This window comes from Chiroxiphia lanceolata, chromosome 3, assembly GCF_009829145.1.
Source record: "Chiroxiphia lanceolata isolate bChiLan1 chromosome 3, bChiLan1.pri, whole genome shotgun sequence".
Classification (NCBI taxonomy): Eukaryota; Metazoa; Chordata; class Aves; order Passeriformes; family Pipridae; genus Chiroxiphia; species Chiroxiphia lanceolata.
The window spans coordinates 28,846,680-28,870,665 of NC_045639.1; the positions used below are offsets into that span (position 1 = coordinate 28,846,680).

At 45.4% G+C, this 23,986-nt stretch overlaps 1 protein-coding gene across 5 annotated transcripts in view; it reads left to right on the forward strand.

Moving 5' to 3' along the window:
* The first annotated feature begins 402 nt into the window (after positions 1-402).
* Positions 403-23,986, forward strand: part of LOC116785087 — a 58,290-nt gene continuing 34,706 nt past the window's right edge. For 3 of the 5 annotated variants that reach the window (XM_032684293.1, XM_032684294.1, XM_032684295.1), the window contains exons 1-3: positions 403-918; positions 18,782-18,857; positions 20,107-20,597. In XM_032684293.1, the coding sequence (XP_032540184.1) occupies positions 742-918; positions 18,782-18,857; positions 20,107-20,597 (744 nt within the window). In that variant the 5' untranslated portion in view covers positions 403-741. Of the gene's footprint in view, positions 919-13,278; positions 13,292-13,509; positions 13,623-18,781; positions 18,858-20,106; positions 20,598-23,986 lie in introns of those variants that run through there. The other 2 variants (XM_032684297.1, XM_032684296.1) reach the window with 2 other exon arrangements.

Below are 23,986 nucleotides of genomic sequence, written 5' to 3' on the forward strand. Positions count from 1 at the left end.
TGCAAGCTCCTGGGGTGGCTCGGGGACTCGAGAGGGAACACACGAGCCCTCTCTATGGATCTGAACGCTCTGAATCGCAGGACAGGACAGACAGGTCACGGCATCCCGTTACCCTCCTGGCGCGGGCGGGCTGCGAGCCAGGATGCGATAGCGCACAGGCAGCTACAGCCAGGGCAAAGCCCGCCCAGGTCGGGGACCCAGAGAACGCCGCCCGGGAAGGGCCGGTGACCCTTTAAGCTGAGTCCCCGCCCCGTCCCGCCCCGTCCCGCCCCGTCGGGCCAATGTGCGCCGCGGCGGCCGCGCCGTTTGTTACAAGTTTCCCGTCGCGGCGGTCGGGAGGGACCCCGGGGTGGCGGCGCCCGGCGGCGGCAGCTGGACGGATGGGATGCGGTGCCCGCCCGGGGCTGGCCGGGTGGGAGCGCTGCCATGAGCGGAGCCCGGCGCCTCGCCCGGGGGCTCTGCCGTCCCGCAGCGAGCGCTCTGCGCCCCGCGTCTCTTGTCCCCTGCCGCACACTGCCAGCTGGTACCTCCCTCCTCTCTGAAGCGTAGCCGGAGAGGGGGTGGAAGGCAGAGGAAGTTTGGTGTTTAATTTTTTTCTTTAGGCTTTGGAGAGGGATTCCCTGTGCCTCCCACCACGCAGGGCTGTAGGACAGAGTGCGGTGCCGGAGAGGGAAGGGGCACAGCTGGGAGCGGCTGTCCGGAGCCGGCCCCCCCGCCCGCCGCCTGTACCTGGGGTGCTGGATGCGAGCTCTGCGGAACTCCTCCGAGCGTAGCAGCGGCTCGGCAGATGTAGATGCGTGCGTGTGTGTGTGTGTGCTTAACCCTTTCTTGGCTCCTCGCATTTGTACCATGCTGAAGATCCTCACCAAAAAGCTCAGGAACCAGAGTTTGAACGAAATTCAACCTTTCCAGCTAAAGGTAAGAACAGCCGGTTTTGTCTCGGTTGTTTTTTGAACCCTTCAGGTAACTGCTAACGGGGCCTTTGAGAAGCTGGAAACTTGCGCCGTTTATTATGCTGGGTCAGTTTCCTCTCAGCCAGTGTGGTCAGGAGGAACTGGCCTAAGCTGTATTCCTCGTACTTAAAGTCGTGTTCCTTTGCACTCAGAATTAGCCTGCACAATTCGGATAATACACAAGGGTGTATAAAGACAGAAGTATCTCTCTGTTCTTTAGAAATTTTTATTTTTGACGGGATTCATGTTTAACTACATAGGCATTTGCCTAGTTACCTTTGTATGTGTACAATCTCTAGTCTCCCAGCCCTTGCCAGGCTAGAACCCCACTGTGCTAGGTACTGTACAAACACGATTTACCTAAAATGCCTTTCAGCTAGTTATTTGCATTTCCCTCCCTTCTGGTCCTTAAGGCCAGAATCTGAGCTGAAATTTTTTTCAGACTGGCTCATTGCATTGACCCGTGTCTTTCCAGATTATTCTTAAGTCCTTTTTTTAGTGTTCAAAATAAAACTGAGGATCACAGATTCAGGATAAGGACTCTGTAAGCCCTTCCTGCCAAATACAAGCAGGATTTTTGGAGCCATATACAATGGGATAAAAATGGAGCCATGATGAGTGAGTTAGGAAAAAATACCAGATCCTGATTTGTAAAAATTATGAACCAAGGGATACCTCCTGAAATCAGCAGAGTTACTCTGGATTGGCACCAGTACTGCGGGAAGTGTAGCACCTGGCCCCAAGTTAAAGAAAGGATCTGGGAAAAGTAGCAGCCCTCGTTGCCTGAGCTGGGGGCTGGGGATCTGTATACCAGACTCTAGTGAAGTCTTTTGTATGTGTTACACAGAGGCAGATTGCCGTGTGGCTGCACTTCTGCGCAGTCACTCTGGACAGGCTGATGGCAACTTGGTTAGAAACAGTGCTGATGTTTCATCAAAGTTTGCTGTACTTCTTCCTCTGGGGATTGCACATTCTGTGGTTCTTGGGGGAGGCAGAGTTAGGTTTTATTTTTGGAAGTAAAATAAGGGCAATGCTTTAGGTTGTAGTGGATTGATTCAGTGCAGAGTATCTTCGCAGATGCAATGGGGATTTTTTTTCAGTGCTGTTTCTGGGCCTTGTGACTGTGATTGCCTCCTTTAGCTTTATTGTTTGTCTCTTGGAGCCTCAGGTTGTGAAACTGAAAATCTTTGGAAGGAGCTCTCAGAGGTAGATACAGCCTTCAGGATGCTTGGGAGCATGCAGGAAAATGTGCAGGAGTGGGTATCTGCAGCCATTTTGTTCATATTAGTGCCAAGGTTTTGTGCTTCAGACAGGTGGTGTGCATTTTAACAGGTTTAGTGGAGAAAGTTAAGCTTGCACTGTTCCTTGCAAGGCTAACTCATAGCCCATCAGAGGTGTCTTTGTAGCCTGCAGTGGGGAGTGGTACAATGACTGGTACACATGTGCATGGGCAGAAAGCCAGCCTTGCAAACTCTGGGTTTAAATATGTTTTGTAGGCCTTTGGGGACCATGTGCAGCTGCCTGGTCTTGGTTGAGCCTTGTACCAGCATACTAATTGCTTAATGGAGTGTGCAGTGCTCTGTCTTAGGTGTCTGACCAGAGCTCCTTGCAGGTATGGACCCAGGATAGGTGTCGCAGATGGTGACTAGTGTGAAAGCTCCCCGAGGCTGCACTGTGCATGGACCCTGTGTCAAGGACAAGTGTCCTGTACCCTCTTGCTCTAATGCCATCAGATGGTGTGGGGCTGCCAGGCACAGACCAGACTTCTGCCTTGTCAACCCTGGTCTGTGTCTGTGCAGGTCTGCATGTATTCTGGCTTGTGTGGTACATGCATTATTTAAAAGGTCCAGTGTGCTATTACTGAAACTTAGTGAAAATTTAGTTAGGTGTGAGCATAGAATCAGATCTCTGGTTCTGTAAGTGGAGAATGAGCATCAAGTTTGGATACAGTAAGAATTGATCTGCATCCACCACCCAAATCTAGAGCTTTCTGAGCTTTAAAACCATTGTACTTAGCTGCTCTCCTCCTTCATTACCCGCTTGCTTTTGCACTTTATGACCTTTGTGGGAAGTTCCCAAATTCAAGGGAAAGCAAGCTGCTGTTGTGCTCCTAGCGTACAACTGTACTGCCATTAGGCAAAGTCTCAGAAGACTGTCCTTGGGTGAATTGTCAAATAATTTTTACAAGTTTGGAAGGTGTGACCATCCTTGGATTGGCATCCAAGCTTTGGGAATCTTTTCAGGATGACATTTCTGCCCATTTTTGTACCTTGTGTCCCAAATTGGTTTACTGTGGCTGTGATAAGCCTCAGTCTTTCCCCACTTGGAGAAGCTGAGAGGATACCATTGCCTCCTGTAAGTGAAACAGGAATATGCAAGCTTTAGGTGTTGATGTAATGGACTTCTCTTTTTCCCTACTAAAGTTGGTCTTAACTATGGCTGCTCAGAGGACTTTGACTCAGGAGATGTGCTGGTGTTGCTCAGGAAGTTAGCATCCCTTTGTTGCCCTTTCACCAGAAGTCAGCATGGTGGGAAGCGAGGGATTGGCAGACTGATGTTTCACCTGCTGTTAGGTTAGCATGCTCAGCCAGCAGTTTCTGATAAGGGTGGCTGGGCTGTCAAGTGTGATAGTTAGGGCTCAAATTTGAGCCCCCAGCCTTGGAAGACTGCTAACCTTGCTGTCTTCACAGAGTTCCAGAATGGCTAAGGTTGGAAGGGACCACAGTGGGTCATCTGGTCTGACCTCCCTGCTCAAGCAGCGTTATCCTAGAGCACATTGCACAGTATTGGATCCAGATGGTTCTTGAGTATCTCTTGTGAGGGAGACTCTACAACCTCTCTGGAAAGCCTGTTCGAGTGTGTGCTCACCTGCATAGTAAAGTTTTTCCTAATGTTCAGGTGAAACTTCCTGTGCATCCATTTCTGCCTGTTGCCTCTTGTCCTATTTCTTGGGACCACCAAGAAGAGCCTGGCTCCATCCTCTTGACACCCCCCCTTTAGGTGTTTATACACATTGATGAGGTTCCCCCTTAGTCGTCTCTTCTCGAGACTGAGGGAGCTGGGCCTGTTCAGCCTTTCCTCGTAAGAGAGATGCTCCAGTCCCTTAATCATCTTTGTTGCTCTCCACTGGACCTGCTCCATGTCTCTCTTGTACTGAGGAGCCCAGAACTGGACACTCCAGCACTGGAACACTCCAAGTGTGGCCTCACTAGGGCTCAGTAGAGGGGCAGGATCACCTTCCTTGACCTACTGTCTATGCTCTTCCTGATGCACCCCAGGATCTCATTGGCTTTCTTGGCTCCAGGGCACACTGCTGGCTCATGGATACCTTGTTGTCCACCAGGACCCCCTGGCCCTCCTCTGCAGAGCTGCTTTCCAGCAGGTCACCTCCCAGCCTGTACTGGTGCAGGGGGTTATTTTCCCCCAGTTGCAGGACCCTGCATTTACCCTTGTTGAATTTCAGATAGCTCTTCTCTATCCATCTCTCCAGCCTGTCAAGGTCCTTCTGAAGGGCTGCGCAGCCCTCTGGGGTATTGGCCACTGCTCCCAGCTTTGTGTCATCATTGAACTTGCTGAGGAGGCCTCTACCCCTTCATCCAAGTCATCGATGAATGAGTTAAACTGGACCCAGTATTGAACCTTGGGGGGCACTACTAGTGACAGGCCTCCAACTAGACCATGTGCCACTGATTGCAACCCTCAGCCCGTTCTCAATCCAACTCACTGTCCACTCATCCAGTCCACACTTCTTATGAGGATACTGTGAGAAACAGTGTTGAAAGCCTTGCTGAAGTCAGTGTAGACAGTAGCCACTGCTCTCCCCTCATCCATCGAGGTACTTGTTTCATTGTAGAAGGTAACTAGGTTTGTCAGATGTGATTTACTTTTGGTGACCTAATACTGACTACTTCTGATCACCACCTTATCATCCATGTGGATAGACATGGCCTCCAGAATGATCTGTTCCATCACCTTTCCAGGAATTGAGGATAGGCTCACTGGCCAGTAGTTCCCAGAGTCCTATTCTTGCCTTTTTTGAAGACTGGGGTAATATTTTCTTTCTTCTAGTCCTTAGGCACCTCTCCTGATCTCCATGACCTTTCAAAGATGATCATGAGAGGCCTAGTTGTGGTGTCTGCCAGCTCTCTCAACACTTTGGATGCATCCCATCAGAGCCCATGGACTTGCAGATGTCAAGTTTTCCTAGGTATCTTCCCACTGGACGCTTGTGTCCCTGTAGCAGGGGCAGTGTGTCCACTCCTGAGCTGTTGTACTTCATAGTCCAGTCTGTTGACTTAACAGCTTCAGCTCTTCAACCTTCAGCTTCTGTGGCCAAATCCAAGAAGGGAGATAGTGAATTGCCTGGTGCCTCAATGGTGTGGTGTTGTTTGCCAGAGACTAGGCCAGATTCAGAACCCTCCAGTTTTTGGCTGACTGTTAGATATTGAGAGTCAAAAGCAGGTCTGACTTTACAGGTTTGGGATCATCTTTGATAAAAGCTGGCAACTAGGTCTGTTCCAGAGCAGACTTCGTGGGACAGCAAAGAAGAGTAAGAACAGGGAATTGTCCCACATTGTAGTGAAATGCTTCAAACAAGAAAAGTGAGAGGGGCGGGTGACTCAAGGCCTGAGTTTTTATGTTGGTTGTCCAGTATCACAGCCTAGTACATTTTTTTTATTATTTTTTTCATAGTTTTGGACTGGTAGCCCCAAGTAGCCCTTTCTGAACTATAAGTCAGATTGATCAAGGAGCTTTTAAAATGCATGTCCTGGGCTTGCATTTGGGTTTATGTCGTGGAGTACTGATACTGAGCCTTTAGAAGTATTCTTTAACCAGCTCTGTGAGCCTTCTACAAATCAAATGCCTTGTTCATCCCCACAACTTAGGGTAGGGGTTTCTCACACAAATGTTTCTTCCAAATTTCTCTTTAACTCTTGTGGCCTTGCATATTTATGTAGTGGCTAAAGTGTGGGTGTCTGTTTTCTGAGCTTTGCTTGCAAGCAAGCTCCTTGGGGCAGGGAGCATCTGGCTGGAACAAGTCTGTGCATTGCCAGTCAAACTAAGCCCTTAATTAGTGGCCCTAGGTGTTATCAGAATGAAACAGTTGGATTGTGGTGTGTTAAAAAATTAACTGGCTGGAACACGCTGCTGAAGAAAACTGAGCACTTTAAAGGTGGCAATTTCATTCCAACTTTGCTGTTGACATGAGCAACTTTGGAGGTGATATAATTGATTTTCTAATCCACAAAAGTTGTTAAATTACTTGGTGTATTTATTTTCATCCCGGTCAGAGATAATTCAGGCATGTTTGTCGCTTCCTTAATGTTGATCAACAATATGAAGTCATATGTGTTGTGATGAGTGTTCTGATGACAGAGAACTACATTTCTCTGCTAGGTAATTTTAGCCTTATACTTGCTTACAAGACAGTTGTGGACTAGGCACTAACAAAGCTCTGCTCATATACCCTTACAGTTTGCGTGTGCATGCACAGTGCTGGGGACCCGCAAGTCACGTCAGTTATTTTCTCCTGGCATCTGTATCTGGAATCAGCTATGAGACTGCGATGTGTCTGAGCAACTGAGGGGGCAACTGGAAATCATCCTGATCCTTCCTATGGGAAGGGGGCTGCTTCAGTTGGCTCTGCAAAGTGAACCTCAAGCTTTCAGGGAGTGACTCCTGAGTCACTGTCCCAGTAGTAGCTAGTTATTCTGCAGAGCCAGGAGTGTTATTTTTTAACTCCTTAGACCAAAAAGAGTGGAGTAGCATTGTTACTGATGCACAGTGGGTGTGCTTTCAAAGATCTGTGTAGGGGCTCATGCCTAGTATGAATGAGGACAGACTAATTTCCGTCTTTCTTTGCGCTGACTGCTTGTCATGTGTCACAAGTCTTCAGGCTGGCTGAAGACAGCTTAGCACAGTGAAAACATAGCTTTGTCTGTCTGCTGTGATGTATGCAGGTTTTTTCTCCTTTGTGGGTTTTTCAGCAGATCCCACTAAACAGGTTCATTCCTTTAGGGCTGGAGGACACTGTTTTACATTGAAACTTTACCTTTTCTTCTTATTAACAGCTGGTATCATTAGATGCTTCTGGTTTGTCTTAATCTCACTCAGGAAAGGCACAAGCACCTGCATGAATGTGTGTGAGTACAGTTGTGACTGTTGGAGTGTCTATGAATATGCCTAAAGTTAGGCTTGTGATAATTTGGACTAAAAATATGTTAATGGGTCAGAAATGCTGTGATAGATACTTAGCCAAGGCAAAGAATAGAACAGGCAATCTCAGCTACTTTAAGCCTCAAGTTTTTGAAACTTCCGCCTGAGGCATTGTAAAATAATAGGTTTGCAATTCTTTCTACTTGGCTTCGAAGATCTGAATCTTCAAGGGTTGTCATCTTTCCCATGTAGACATCCAGCACTGATAATCTCCTGTAATGACTTAATTCTAGAGAGTGGTATTCAGACAAATTGCAGATATTGCAAATACAGCATGATGGGGCACTCATTGACATTGGGGAAGTTCATTGAGACATCCTTTCAGATTGGCTTTATGACTGATAAGAAAATATGGACTAGATTAAAAAAAAAGCCCACCTACCAGTGTCATAAAGAACTTGTATTTCCCAATTCTTGATTTTTGAATGAAAAATTGAATTCTGAAAATGCTGTACTATGCTGTGCTTTTTGACTTTGGTATTTCAGTAAAAACAGATTAATCTATTTTGCTCTGATGGATAGTGCAGTTCTTAATTTCCTACTGTCATGCACTGGCCTGCAAGTCCTGAATATGTTGTACTGTTTGGGATGCTAAATGTTTTCCTTAGCAGGAAAATAGCTCATATTTGAGGTGAAAGTAGAAAGCAGAAACAGGTCATGATTTATTTTAATTATGGCTTTTGCAAAAAAGTGGGTTCACCTCTTTTTAAATTAAAAAACAAGGTTTTACATGCTTAGGACACCTCTGTGGAGTGGTGGATGGCACCACTCTGCTGTAATGTGCCAGTTTGGCCAGCTTCCTTGGCTGTTCCTGGAGCATGCCTGGGGTCACAGAAGTGTTGTTGGGATGTCTCAGTACGGGAACCAAGGACTGTATTCCCTTTTCAGTGGGAAATACACTCCCACCCACATTGTAGGCAGCGCCAACCCCTCCTACCCACATGCCTTTATCTGTAACCCCTGTTCTCCTGTTCAGTGGGATTCAGGTTGCCGGGTGACCCAACTCATCCTAGCAACCAGCATCACAGGTATGTGTGCACTCAGGGCTGTTTTCTGCTGCAGTAACTGCTGTACGTGGCTGTGGGCAGAGCCTGTTTGTCCTCTTGCCACCATTGACCAGCAGTCAGCCAGCTAAGCTGTTTTTGAATAGGCACCAGCACCACCCACAACTACTCAGAATGAACACCCAGGCAAGGATTTAGAAGAAAGCCAATTAGTTGTGACCTTTATCTGCACTGAAAGCTTTCCCTGTGCAGCACGAACTCTGCTGTGACCCAGGCCTAAAAGTCAATGTAGAGGACATATGGCCTGACGTGACCTATGCAGAACTGTCTCCCTGCCAGTCTGGGCACAGCCCAAGCTGTGAGGATACAGCTGTGAGGATACAGCTCCACACTGGTGGAGCACAGTTCAGAGAAGGTTTCTTCTGAACTATTGTGGTCACTCCTTGAGGGTGGACAGCTCAGGGTACCTCTAGGCTCTTCTCCCCTCTTACTATCTTGTTCTTGCTTTTTGTGCCCATTGTAACCTCCTCTGTGCCATGGGTTGGTCTGTTTGGATGTTGACCTGGCCTCCATATGTACCTCACTCTATGTCATATTGAACTGTTGTTGAAGGACAGGCATTTTGAGGATGGGGCATCTTGGGAGCTGGTTGTGGCAGAGGGAACAGATCTTACATGGTGAGCAGTTTTTTTATTTTTTTTTTTCCGTCCCCCCTCCTCTGTAATCACTGCAGCCCACCAAATGCTTAGCTAGGTGAACTTCTGCTGTTCTCCCATTGAGACAGCCCTAGCAGAATGGGAGTGTCATGACAGAGTACCCTTGTGAGGGTACATCATATGAAGAGCTCTCATGGCTGCCTCTCTAGTCCAGCCTTGACGGCTTCATGGAGGGTGAAACACTGTGAATGCTTATGGAAACTTCCTGTTGGACTTGGATGTGAGAAAGTATCTTGAATGGAAGATTTGCACTGAAGCTGCCACACAGCTGTATGTGCAGTTATCCAGATCCTAATTCTTTCTAGTTGTTGTTTCTAGTGTTGGCATGGCAGAATGTCATCTGGGGGTGGCAGGAGCTAAGAGCCCAAAGAAGGTTCTGTGAGTGAATATCAACTTTGCAAGCAGCTGTTATGGACCAGTCTTTGTTTCCAGCCCTCTCCTCCCCCAGCACTCTTAGCCAGGCAGCTCAGCATCCAGGCTCAGTCCTGCTGCAGAGGCACTTCAGCTTGCCAAGGCTTGAGTTGTCGTGCTGGGAACGGATCGATGCCTGTGCCCCATGGGCATGTGCCTTTTAGATGAGTTTTGTCAGGGACAAGTTGTGGTGAAACCTGGGGAGATGTCTCCTAGGCATGGTAGACACTTGAGGCTATGGGTTGTCTTCCTTTAATGTCATCACTGGGTTAGCTGGTTGTTGCACCCAGCAAACACATCTGAGAAAAGCCCTTTGCAGCTTGCCTGGAGTTACCTCCCAACCCTTGTTCCGGCATCAGCCCATATGAGAAAACCTAAGAGCTCAGGGCTTGAAACATCTCCTGAGGGATTAAAAAAGGAAATCAGTGCCTGAGGAGAGCTTAGGTGTCCTGAGGAGGTTTTTATCAGTCATGTTTCCCATTTCATGGATGGGTTCACCTGGGCTTTTTTGTCTGACTGCAAGACAGATGTATAAAAGGATGAGAGATGCCTGGATTAAGAATTCACAAATACTTCAATATTCATAAATGTTCACAATGAGAATAGGTGAACCTTGGTTTCTGATATTTCTAGGGACCAAACTGTTGATTGACTTTGGGCAGCTGATTAATTGATTTGTCTGGGCTACAAACCTGGTTTTGAGCCACAGATTTCAAGGAGATGACAATTCAAGTTTCTGATAGCATAAAGATCCTGTCCCCTCACATTTACTTTGTTCAGAAATCTGTCTCATTTTACTCCTTCCTCGTGGGTCACATTGTTTCCATGATGTATGCTGTTTTTTATTTAACTGATGATGTCCTTACTTCTTGGCATGAGAGCCCACAATCTGCCAAGCTCTATATGGGCATAAGATGAGAATAAAATTTCCTTTGGTTGAACAGGGAATTTCCCATCTTGAGGAAAGGTGCCAGGCATGCAGCTATGTTCTCCAGTTTGCTGAGAGTGTGTCTGGATGTAAGCTGGAAAAATATAAAATAATCCTTCCATATCCTGTCACCCAGTTATTATACACCAAGCCAAGAGGCTGTTCCAGACAGTTGTCTGCAGCCAGATTGTTTTTGTATGTGTGTTTCTTTCTTCCTTTATAATTTTTTCTTTATTCCTAAGAGTTGGTTATTCCAAAGAAATAAAAGTTCTTCAGCCAATGGCTAATTAATGGGAGAGAACAGTGGTATTTGGTGTGGAGCATATGAAGTGAAATAATTTAGAGACTTGAAAAATCAGCAGCTTCCCTGTATATGGTTTTGTTCTCAGAAAACCCTTTTTTCTGGCTTGGACAGAACAAATCATTCTTGGAAAACCTCTCAGTGGTATTTTGCAGAGGGCAACAGTGCAGTGCGACTTCTCCCATCTCACTGCTGAAATGGTACGTGGGAGTGCCACTTTATTATGTGGTGCTTGGACACTGCCTCAGTTGCATTCTGTGTTGAGAGAGGTGAGTTGGATCTGGAGGAACACTGGATCTGGAAGAACACTGAGTTTGTCCTGTGCATCCCCTTATGTTGTGACATTGCAAGTAAGTGCATCTGCTCTGTGTCCCGCTTCCATGAATGGGGCTTAGGAGCACCCATCCTGTATTAGATGTACAGTTTGCCCCAGTATCCTGCAGGCACTGGAGGTAGGCACCTACAGGAGACCAAGAACATCACATATTTTAATCTTGAGTTCTTCTTGAGACAGAACTGCTGTCTGTGCATTAGTAGCCCAGTAGACTTCTTTTACCTAAACCTATTCATTTTACCCCACCAAATCTTGGTAGGGTCTTCACATTCAGAACATCCTGTGGCAGAATGCTTTGCATCTTAACTACACATTGCTGAAGGATCACATGTTGTTTGTTTAGGACCTGCCTCACTAATTTAATTTTGTACCTTCTATGTCATATATTGCTAGAGAGTAAACATACGTATTGGAGAAGAGAGTAAATGTTCAAATTCTGTCTTTGTGCCACTAATCTTTAGTCCATCCCTCCATGTTCAGATGATATGACAACCCCTTTGTGTGATTCCAAGCGGTTCCTAGTTGGGAAAATCTGACAATGCTTACCAGGAAAGGATCTGGTGCAGTGAGAGCCATTGCCAAGTTTTTGCATGCCCCTAACCCTTACTTTAAAGTTGCCTGACCAGCTGGATCAAAGATCTGATCTGAAAGGATTATCCTATATTACTGGCTTGCTCCCTGATAAAACAGAAGTTTGGTGTAAATCCAAATGCTGCTTGCACTCAAAGGGGTTAATGTGGGATTTTGAGGAGAAGCCTGAAATGTTTCATGTGCTCCAAATGCATTTTCCAGCCTGACTGTAAGGCATTGTTTCTTGTGTTTGCAAATCTGGCTAATGTAGTTCTTTATGGCTGAGCAGAGGTGAGTGTCGAGTGAGGTCTCCCAACACAAGCAGCTTCTCCTAAGCTAAGGAAGTATCTCAGGGCAAAGGCAGCTACCCTCTCTGGGCCTTTTGAATAGGGAATGGAAAAACTGTTACCAGATGTGTTGTTTATGCCAGCTGCTGTCAGCCATACTTCCCTGGTTGAGGGGACTTGTGGAATGCTGAGGAGTTGTTGTAAACTGTCGGAGAAGCTGGCCTGTGCAGAGACCTTTTCTCATCACAGCAGTGTAATAACTGAGCTACGCCAGTGGGGCTGGGGTATGAGTTGGGAGGGGTGTGTTTAAATCCCTGTGGCAAGGCAGCAATGGTTGGCATTGGTGTCAGCAGCCATCTCCCATCTTCCCTTCTCTCAGTAAACGCATTACAGATAAGATTAACTATTATAGGTGCCTCTCCAATTCTAGGTGTCCCTTTACTGTCTTCCTCTTATGTCTGAAAGGGTTGTCAGCCTGTGATAAATAGTCCTGCTTTTAATCTGAGTGTTTGGAGCTGAGTTTCGGCAGGAATTGGGCTGTAAATTACAGATGGATCTAAGTCGCTGTATTTTAATGCAGGGTGGATGAGGCCCTGTAATGAAGGTCTTTAATTCTTCAGGCTCCTTTTGTCTTTCTGGACTGCTGTGCTTTGTGGTGTCAACACTGCGGAATAACGCTGCTCCTGCTGAGTTCAAGCCAGGGGGATGCCAGGGCTCCAAGTTTTGAGCTGTCAGGGGAGTTGACCTCCTTTGCAAAGAGATCTCTTTGCACCCCAACTGTTTTGTGCGTTGCTGCTTCTTTCTGATGGGTGCTTCCCAACACTTTGCCACCTTTTTCTTTGTTAATTCTCTTCTAAAATATGCTATATCCCCACATAGAATGAGAAGGTTTTACAGGTGAATGCTAGTCTTCATGAGAATCCTTGAAACTTGGATATAAATTAGCCACTCTTGCAGGTGACTGCCAGCTGAGGCCAGGCTGTGCTGGGTATTTGTACTGAGTAGAAGCTGAGTGGTGGGAGGAACGTAGGAGACTTGTGGGAGACCTACTGGGAAGTGGCATATCTGTGAGCTTTACTTGCAGGTAGAGGTGGAGTTGGAGGAGTGTATGGTTTCTGTCACTACAGTAAGAGCTATAAACCAACCTCTTAAGCTAACAATGTAGCATAGTTTGAGAATTTTATAAAAGTTCTTGCTGCCAGAGAGAATGATACATATCACAGCATGGAGCTGCACCATTCCCAGGCTTCTGTACTGCAGAAGCGCTGTTCTTTTGTGACATAGTGGTCTGGGAAGTCAAGGTGGAAATTGAAGGATTAAAGACTCTACTTCTGTAGTAACACCTTTGTTACCAGCCCCCATCCACCTGTTGAGTGCAGGCTGTAGTGACTTTGGTCTATCTTTAATTTTAACACATGAAATTTATAGCCTGTGAAATCATGGCCCTGAACATGACTGCAGCTATGTTTGATCAGAGAGATTCTTGTTCTCATAATGTCTTTGCAGATAAATAAACTGAATGGGGTTCTCTCATGTCTGTAGTATTTTGAGTGCTCAGGATGAGAGTCTGGGTGTGTTCTGCTTGGAAGGCCTTTTAAAGACTGATTTTTTTATTTGACAGCATTCCTTTTATGTCTTCAGTTGTCAGCCAAGTATGATGGCTGATGGGAGGAGTGTGTGGGTGCCTATATCATTGGTAGAACTGAGTCTGTTCTAGTCTCTTTGCAAGTACTTCTCTCCATCTTGAGTGGAATTGAAAAGGGTGACCTTCGTTTTACTCTTGTAACAGTATCTGCCTGAAGTGTTTGAAAACAGACCCAGGATGGATAGGAGTCTGAATTGTAGGCATCAGGTGCATTCACTTTCCTGTGTTTGGGGAACATCGGATGTCTGCTGTTTATGGTGAGTCCTGCTCATGCACCATAGGCTCACTGATGCTGCATACCATGCTTTTCTGGATTGATGGTGAAGCATCGGGACTTGCTGGTTTTTTTTTTTGTTTGTTTGTTTTTATTTTGCAAAACTCCCTGGTGTTTTTATCTTTAGTCTTCCCTTGCAAAATCATATCAGCTTAGCCCTGGGAAGAGCTGGTGAAGATTTAGAAAAAGAGGTTTAATGCACACTCTGACTGCTGCAAAGAGAGCTGATGTGGGGCAGATGAGAGAGTGCAGAGAGTCAGCTATGTTCTGTGGGTTTGGCCTGAACCATATTTTGACCAGACTTTGTACCCCTTCCCAGTGCTGAAGTCAGCCCCACTGTGCTTGTCCCTGCACAGAGTCCTCCAATTTACTCCACTTGCAGATGAGGATCCCCAAGACTAGGGCAGTGCCCTATCTTTGCTGTAGTTCTAGTCAGGTTTGGCCAGAGGTGTAAATTCTTTTCAGAAGCTGTAGACAGTAGATAAACATAATCTCACCATGTAAATAGTACAATCAAAACACACATATGTACGTGTTAAGACAGTAAGAGCACCATGCATGTGCCTCCTCACACCCATGCACCACTCATGTACTCACTATTCTGTGTAAGCTTAGTGCTTTCCTGTCAAGATCCAGGTAACCCATCTTAAACCTGTGCTTCTGGAAATCAAGTTCAGTCATTGTTTCTCAGAGGAGAAGCTCAATTTCCATGTTCTTGAATTAATGACTCCCACCACTTGCACCCTGAGAGTTGCCAGTCACCATGTCTGTCTGTGTCTGTGTACACTAAGCACTGAACAAAATTGCAGATTTGGTTACCTGGAGTGATTCTTTGCTTCCCTCAAATCTATGAAGTTACATAGACTCCAGGGCCATGAAGAAGATGATACGTCTGACTAAATGTGTAGCATTCCTACAACAATGGGAATTTTGATGTCTTTGGCACGGGACTGGCCTAGAAAACAATGGCCTTGAGGAATGTTGTGTCCCACTGGCCCATCCCTGCTTTCACTGACCCAGACAGCTGCTCTGTTGAGCAGGACCATGTTCAAGGGTTATGAACCCTGGGTTTGAATTGTAGCCATTTGCAAGGAAATGGGGAAAGGAGTTTGAAGGCAGACCTATTATGAAAATTAAAAAGGAAAATAATAACAATGTGGGGGGGAAAAAGACTTTAGAAAAGCTTTTCCAAACCAGGACTGCTCTGGCTAGAAATTTAGCTGTTGAAGGACCCCAGCTGTAAACCCCAGAACTAGTGTGGGCAGTCATATCTCACTTGTGAATGTTTGATTCTGCTACTTTTCTCGAGGAGAGAGCAAGTCTGTTCTACTAGCATAAATTTTCCCTGTAATGCTGAATACCTCTCAAATAAAATTAAAGGAGCTCTTGGGAAAGGAGTTACATGGTTATTTGAAGGTCTGTTTGACTCATTCCTTCCTTCTTCATGTTGTTCCATGGCTCAAAACTGCCTTTTGGTGTCTCATCATCTCCCTTGTTTTCCAACTCTCTCTAATTCAGAGTTTCTTATAACTGGGAGGATGGCACCTCCCTCATTCAAGATCAGGCAATGTCCCATGGCAACTGCACCAGTTGTTGTCCTGGAAAAGTAACGCTGGAGAGATTCAGTAAGATGTTTTTGCTAAAGCCAAGTAGAGGAGGTGGAGAAGAGCCAACAGAGAGCTCTGTGCCGCAGGTTGCCCATGTCTGTAGCAGCTGTGGCAGGGAGAATCTGAAATCTGAAGAAATGGAAATCAGTTCCCCATAGCAGAGGTATCAGTAATCATTGGTGAGCTCATCATCCCTTTCTGGTTTTGTGCCAGGAACCATTGTGTGAAACCAATTTCAGCAAAGTCTCTTTCCAGGCCTCTTGGAAGGGACTCTACTTAGTTGCAAAGATTCCCAGGAGTGGTCAGCCTCTAATAAATGAGCGTATGTTACAAACAGCCTTATATGTGGCAGCACTGGTGCCTCTGCTGAGGAAACCAACCCCCTGGAGGTAAACTCCTTCCCTCTTTCCCTCCTAGAGGGAGATTGGGAATTATGCCCTCCAGACTGTGTGCATTCTTGATTCAAACTGGAAACAAGGGGTTGCCTGTGGTCAGTTGTATCTCTGTATTATCTCTTCCTCACAAATACACTCTCCACTGCACCAAACCATACTGTTGGTGTTACAGATTTTTAGGATAATGCAGCCTTTGGGTGAAGCCTGTGGTGAGAGTTATATTTTGTCTTAGAAATGAGCTTCCTTCTCCTTTGTAAGCTCACAGATGATTCTTAATGTCATTACTTTTGATTGTATGATAGCAGCTTACTTTCTCTTCTGTAAGCAAAGCCAAGAGGAATTGCACTTTAACAGGGTGGGGCTTTTTTATTGTCTGTTGCATTTCAGGGCTTTAGACTTTAAGGGTCATGGGACCCTTTAGGACATGGTCAATTCCAGCTGCAGCTAGTTACCACTACTCAGTTGACAAGCAGCAATGTGGTGAGACAGATTTTCTCTCAAGTTTTTTCTTATATCTGCTAGTTTGTCTTTCATATTGAAACTCCCTCAAAGGTATAAGCTTTGCACTCAGTTTTCCTTAAATACCAGCTGTTTATTTTACACAAACTCATCTTTCCTTACTGGACATGTATGTAAAGTCAAATCATGGGGAAGTTTGTTCATGTTTCCGTCTAGCACAGAATGAGTCCTTAGCCTGACAGAAGGCATGTCAGGTGCTGGAGCTGAAGGACCCAGGTGTAAGACTGAGATCCTCATCAACAGGAGAGTGCTCTTTGATGCATTTCCTGAAGAAAGACAGAAGGGTGGATGAGCCCCTGTCCTTCATTTTCAGGATTGTTTTGTGCCATGGCTTGTAAACATTCAAGTATGTGAATTGAAGGTTTTCTTTTGTTCTCCTTAATTTTTCAAAATGTCAGTCATTGACTCATCTAACTCCTATTTTAAGCATCTGAAGCCAGTGGCAATGTGTAGTAGCTGTTTGACCTGCATGTGCTAGATGTCATTGCCTCTTTTTTGGAAGCAGCACCATGCCATATATTGACATTTATGTACTACAAAAACTGAGGTTGATAAATTTCCCATGCAGAGCCGCTAAACCTCACTGAAAACCTCGCTGTGTCCAAATGAAAGGTTTTTATGTGGGAATGAGCCGCAGACTAAGGTCAGTACCTCTAGGGTTAGAATGGGAGCCTTAGCTTTTGTAACAGAGACAGGACCTCTGTCTGTCTGTACAGCAGCTTTCACAATGGCACCTCAGTGTCAGCTGTCCCCTCTGTGAACTGCCATGGTACAAACAAGGTATTATACCTGCTCTGGGGACAACTAGAAGTCTCTCTGTATTTGGCAGTGTTCCTCAGTGCCAGCTGCCTTTATTAAATGATGCATGTGTGAATATGTACAAGAAAATTGTAGTTGTGGTGGGAAAAACAACCCCCTGCATTTATTTCAAGAATATAGACAGTGGGGATAACACTGTACCATTTGCCCGATTCGTCGTTTGACAGTTGAGAAAGTAGTTTAAAGACTAGCAAGAAAGGAAAATATAATTTTGATTTCTTGAAGAGCGTTGTGAATATAGAAGGGCAAAAGGTAGTTTTAAAAAAGGAGGAGAAGAAAGGTGTCAATATTTTTTGGGGGGGAACAAAACCTGCAAACACAACCCTGGAGGATGATCACAAAAATAGGTGTGTTGGCTTAATAGCTGTGAAATTCAGTATCAACCAGAATTTTTCCATTATTATTGTTTCTCTGCGCCTGGTGTATGTGTCTTTCATGGGCACCTAGTTACTCTTTTGGGCCTCTGGGAGGCTGAAACACTCAAAGGATGTTTCCCTAGGGTGGTGGAGTTAAAATGGGTCTTTATCAGTGTAATGGTTGCATGCTGCCTCATCTTCTGTAAAAGTCAAGCACAGCACATCAAATACACTTAAAATAGAAACACAGCAGGAACCTGTTGCCACTGAATTCTGTAGCTTGTGAGACAGCTAAGAATGATGGCAATGTTGTTATTCTGAATAAAAAGGTGTAAGGAATAGTGAAGTTCATCTTGTAGTGATGATGTTATTCCAGAACTGTTTCTTATAAAGGCTTCTTTAAGTATTGCATTTTCCTTTGACTCATTTTGGTTTGGCCATTGCCAGACAGAAACTAAGCTGTGTAGCTCAGAGGTTTGATCTAATAACTTCCAGGTATGCTCTATGCAGCCAAACAAAAGTCACTTTGGGTACAAGGTAGGTAAGGATTTCCTCTGCTTAAGAAACTCGGTAGCAGTGCCATCTGTCTGACTTACAAAAGCTTGGTTTCAGATCTCTCAAGCCTCTCAAGACGCAACTACCAAGTTTGTTCAGTGTTAGAACATGGTTTGAGTGAGTAAGTGGGTATCTGTATATACAGCAAGTGGTTTGAAGTCCACTGGCTGATTGAGAGCAAATGTTCCTGAAAAGTCTTGATAGACAAAATATGTGAATTTTCAGTACTCTTGGATCATTATGGATGTTCATTGGTACTGTCAGATTCTGTCCTGGAGGGGACAGCATTATGGTATTGTTTGCATTTCTGTGAAATCCTGTTTCTTTTATTTCTGTTACATTCTTCAGGGTTGTCTTGTAGGAAAGCAAGGTGAGTCTGTTCAGTGGTGGCTGGTGTGTGAACTTTCAAGGGGGAAGTGTTGGTACATACACAGGATGGCTGAAGTTAACGTGCCACTTTCATTTGTGGGTGCCATGCAAGACGATAGTGCTGTTGACAGGATGTGTCTTTATTTCGGAAGTGGAGATTTTGGAGATTCAGTTATCCACGTGATGTGGATGTGGTAAGCCATGATGGTTACAAGCTTCATGTCTGGGAACCAAAGGGCAGGATATGTTCGTTGTGCTTGGGAAAGAGTTGGTGGTGCATTAAGGTAGAAATAGCGGCAGGTCGTGTGTTTTGTGTTGCTGCAAATAAGAGGATACAATGGGAGTTTGAGGTTGGGAGATGAGGATGTGTATACAGGGAGGTGCTATGGCTGGGTGTGTGTGGTGAGGTGGTATGGATGCCTGCAGGATATGAGAGTGGGAGGGTGGGGGAAGTGGCTTGGGCAGCAGCAGGGCAACATTCAGTGTTCACAATGAAGCCTTTTCTTTCTCCTTGTCCCCTAGATCTCCTATCCCCCAAGTGATGAGGACAGCGATGACTCTGAGGGAGAGAACCAGGAACTTGCTCAGATCGACAGAGGTAAAGGGATGAGATAGGAGGATCCTGGGATACCACAGCTGAAGTCCATTTTGCTTTTCACTTGTGCTTTTGCAAGTGCTTCCTTCTCAGTCCCCAGTGTACCACAACCAGATGCATTAAATAAGTCACCTTGGAGCCTTTGAGACCTCACAAGGAGAAGCTAGTGTTACCAGATGCTGCAGTCACATTTTTATTACCAGAGATAGACATTGTTAACCATGTGTTAAGGTCTCAGTGTTGCAGATATGGGGCAGACATGGTCCACAATTGTGCCAGCAGCAGAGCTGGGACTAAAAATTTGTACAGGTGCTTTTGCACATCTATCGTCTTTGTTCTTGGTTTCCTCATCCTTGCCGTTTTGAGTTTTGACCTTCGTGTTCCTGATTCCCCTCCACTCCTTATCTGATGAGCTCTCTCCGTTCCTCCTGTACTGTTGGTACTGGGCAGCCCTGTTCTTGCAACTAGCTGAGGGTGTTTGATAGAGAAGAGACAGGGGCTCTGATATTGTTTTTGGACTAGGTATGAAGTAGCTTAGAGCTGCAGATGAAATCTGTAGTAAATGCATCTCTTGAGCTATACTAAGTCTCTGCCATTTTTGCATGCCCTGTGCCCACCTTCAAGTGGATTCTTATGCAAAGGCAGAAGAAGTTAAATTCCTGACCCGTGTCAAATCAAATTCAAATCCCTGCTCCGTGTGCTTAACATAGAAAGAGCTCAGCAGAAGAGGTAAAGCGTGCCCAGCTTACGGCTGAAGGCAGGTTCTCTTGTGTGACAAGTCTTGTAATAGAGGACTTGCATCTCCAGAAACCAGATCTCTCTTATTTGAGCCACAAAGGTGACACTTAAGAGTAACCTAACTTACTTGCCTCTTCTGCCCTGAGAACTGGTCACTAGAACGGAATGTTTTTAGCTAGAGCCAAGTGCTGAGCAACACATTTGTAAGGTCATGTCTTCTCCATCTTCAGGAGATGAGGTGTGTGACAGGTCCATGTTCTTGCTCTGGAACTAGACTTCCAGGTGACAGCTTGAAAGGGGATGTACAGCTGTCTGGTCTAAACAAATGTCTGAAAACTTCCAAAGAGTAGCATTCAGCTGGGGGTGTTTCATCTGGGGAAGAAAAGGTGGGAAAACAGCTGAGAAGTTTACTTGGGAGGAGATAAAAACAACAGGTCGGGAGAAAACAGGCCAAATTTATTAGCCATGGGACACAGATCTGCTCTGCCATTCCTGTATCTCCTCCTCCCACTAGAGAGAAGACGGAATTGCACCTTGACCCCTCTGGCCACCAACCAGCTCCAGAACCAGGATAACCAATGCTGCAAGGTTCGGGCCCTCTTCCATGCCAACCTTGACCGCCACAGCTCAGAAGAGGAGCTGGAGCTCATCAACCGTGAGTTTTCCGCAGAGAAGCGGAAGTGGTCCCAGGTCAGCAGACTTGCCTGCTGCAGCGACGGCAACAACACCTCCTCCAGTGACGAAGAAGTGAAGAACTTGTGCGCCATGTCTTTCCGGCCTGTGGCAGAGCAGGCCGATAGCCTGCACGCCAGCCCAAGCCCCGTGCTGTTCAGTGCCTCCCCTCCCAAGAGACTCCAGCCCCTGGTGCGGAGCCCAGCCTCCAGACCTTTAATCTTCACAAGCGTTGGGGCGGGCCTTGAGCAAGTCATGCCTTGTAAGAGACATCGACAAGGATATGGGGATAAGGTCAGGAGGCCCAGCCTTGACCTGGAAAAAATGCAGCAGGTAAGGCAGAACTTCACATGAGGAAAGTAGCGTTGCTTGAAAAAAGAGATGTTGTAAGCAAAGACAGAAAAGTGTTATTGAGGCAGGGCTCGGTAAGTTCACAGGGTTGCTTCTTGTGGTTGTGTCTCCAGGGCATAGCTGGTAGTTCTGCTCTCTGTCTCGGATAAACTAGGACTAAGTGTAGATACCTGTCTTGAGAGGTAAAGCTGCAGCTACTTGAGTGGCTCCTGCTACAACTGGGCTGTTCTCTTGCTACCCTCATTAGGAAGGCAGGACTTGTGCTGTCTGGTTCATTGCATGGCATAGGAACAAAATAATTGGAGTTTGCTTTTGAGTTACCCCTGCTGCCATGATCTGACCTATATCACTTATTCCAAAATAAATGATTGCTTAGGGATGTATAAAAAAAGCTTTTGGTGAAAGTGGTTGTAGACTTGATGATGATAGCTATTTCCACACTGTTGACCGCTTTGGGCCCAGGTCTCTTTATGCCTCCTAGGAGTTTTATAGCAGTGTAAAACAGTGCTTTTAACCTTCTTAATACTTTAAAAACACAAACTGTTTCCAGTTTGCTCTAGATGCAGTTACTCTTGATTTTGCAGGACTTTTGTTGGGGCCTAGGATTGAGATGTGAAGTTTGCATCATCTCTATGGAGCCTGAGAAATGGGGCATGCCTGGTACTGATGGGACAGGCTGCCCTGTGCAGTTCCCATCTGGTGCCCCTCTTTCAAAAGGTGTTGCTGTAGAGTTAGTATTTCAGCTCTCTTCATTATTTGTTTTCCTTTTTGCACTGGTGTAGTGTCAGTTTGAAAGAGTATCTGCAGACATCTGCTGGCCCTGCTAAATTGCAGTAAGTTAAAAACAATTATTTTTAGTTCTGAATTTCCTCTCATTAGGGAAGAATTTCACTGTCTCTGGTTGGTTGGATGTACTAGTTTTAACCTTGCTAACAACACCCGCTTTAAGCCTACAAGATGGACCCACTAAAAGAAAGGACTATGTATTTATTTTCTAAGATCTATAAAAGTTAGACTTCTCCATTTCCCCATTACATTGCTGCTTGTTCTCAGTCCTGCTGGCAGCATACATCCCATGAATACATAATGCAGAGACTTGTTTTTTCAGTACAGTTTTCCTCATCCCCTCTTCACCCTTCTAGCCAAGTTTCTGCTCACAGAACATTCAAAAGGCCCAGTCTTGCATTTCACATCACCCAAATCTTCTACTGATACTGACAGACTTTAATTAGTCTCACATCCTTATGAGAGGAGAAGAAAGCTGGTAAGCCTGTGCCCAGCCTTCTTTTTTTTTTTTTTCCAGAGTGCTCATGAATAAATGGGGAAATGTTCTTTTTGGCCCAGGTGATTTCTGATTTGGATCCCAGACATAGCATCTGCCTGCTCAGCCTTAAGTTCCTTTCAGTACTGTGTTTGGGAGTGTTTTGATGTGAAGGTTAGGGGCTAATTTAAATAAGCTTTCCAAACTGTTGTGTTTTTTGGGGGGGAAACCTTATGAGAACAATTCGTTTCCTGGTCTGTCTTACTCTCTATAATTCTGAATTGACTGTGGCAAAAATTTTTGCAAGAGAAGTTGAAATCCGGAGTGGAGGTGGTGATGTGTTTTTTAAATAACATTTTTACTGTGGATGTCATTAACATTTCAGGTTATGGAAATCATGTAACAAAGAAAGGATAGTCAGTTGGTGTTTTTAATTTGAAAGCAAGTGTACTGTCAGGGATGACAAGACACATATATGCAAAGTGAGATGCAGCCTGAATATTTTAAGTGTTTGGTCATTTGTATTATTTTTTAGAATTTTAATTGGCTAACTGAGACAGTAACATCCTGAAGCTTTATGATGACTTTTTGCTCATTATCTGTACTTATTTCTCCTATGAAAATGATTCAGGACCTCCATTCCCCCTTATAAAATGGGACCAGGGTGTTTCTTTTTTGGTCTGTTTCCATTTTCCAACAAAAGTGGTTCTTATTAACTGCCTGGGCAGCACTTGGCATCATGTGTTTTTTAGTCAGGTAAACAATGCTAATGTGGAATGGTATGAGGCTTCATCTGGGCTCTGAAATCAAGCTATTCTTGCTTTATGATTCTTTTCCTTTCCATCATGTGCTTGCCCATGAGAATGCAGCTGAAAAATTTTTTATCAGATAGACCTTTTTTTGAGCAGCAGATATGTCTGTCACGCTTATCCCTGAACCTTATTCCCATTTCTGCAGCTCTGTGCAGCTGACAGTTAACAAAGAGTATCAGGCAAGATTAATTTGTGCCAGAAGCAAATGTGTTCTGAGATAAGAAGACACTCTGAGGGTGTGATGTGGTATGGGTAACTCAAGGGTGGATGAAGAGATACTGAGTGCTTTGCATCAAATTCTGTTTATGCTGGATGGTGATGGAACATGGGTCCTAAAAGTCATGGTGTGAAGTGGCTCTATATTGGGATGCTTTAGCTATTCTTAGAGTCGGACAGACCAAGACAGCTTTTGCAGGAAGGCCATTTGGTCAGTGGCTTGTGGTGTCCAAATATTTCCCTGTGTTCCAATGATTTTCGTGCCATTTGGGAAGAAAGAGGAGCAAATTTGGGAGAGACAAGTGGGTTGGGGGCAATGTGAGTGCTTTTAAGGTGTTAGGGAATGCTGTGCTTTCATGGCCTGCGAATAAATGAAAATCTCCGTCATCCATGCCTTTCAGTTCAGCCTCCTGCAGCAGGGAAGGCTGCACAGGAGCAGGTTTGAAAAGTCCTGTTTCAGTTAGGTGTCCAGCCATGCCTTTCTAGCTTCACAAGACAAAGTATTCTGCCTTTTAGTGTCCCAGACATGAGTTTGGACAGTCAGTGGGTATATTTCCCAGCCGGGCTGGCTGGTCAGCTGGTCACCCAGTCTCTCCCTGCTGAGGCTGAGAGAAGGCATTTCAATGCAATGCTTTTCTTCACTTCTCCAAAGGACTAGAAAATTACCTCAGAAGGCTTCTGTTCTTTCCCTTAATTGGGCAGAAATACCTTGGCTTGTGCAGACACCCACATTGCTGCAGTGAATGCCCTCTCTCATCACTGCCTTGATCATGGTCTTTGGCCAGACGTGTCCTTGCATTCAGGCCCTGCTGCCAGCCACTTGCTATTTAATGAAGGCTGTGCATATCCTAGAAAGACTGTGGCTGCTGCCACCTGTTAACTGGATTTTTTGGCAACGTTGAGAGCAGAAGGTTAGGGAGAGTAGAGCCATCCTTTGATGGCTCAAGGTAAAGGCACCAGCAGATAAAAGGGTCAGCTGAGGTGTAAGGAAGTCCAGGGTGTCACAAAGACTTCTTGGAGCTGCTGAGCTCATTCTCAGGGGACTAATTGGTCTTGGCATGTTGTGTAAACTGAGGAGGAAG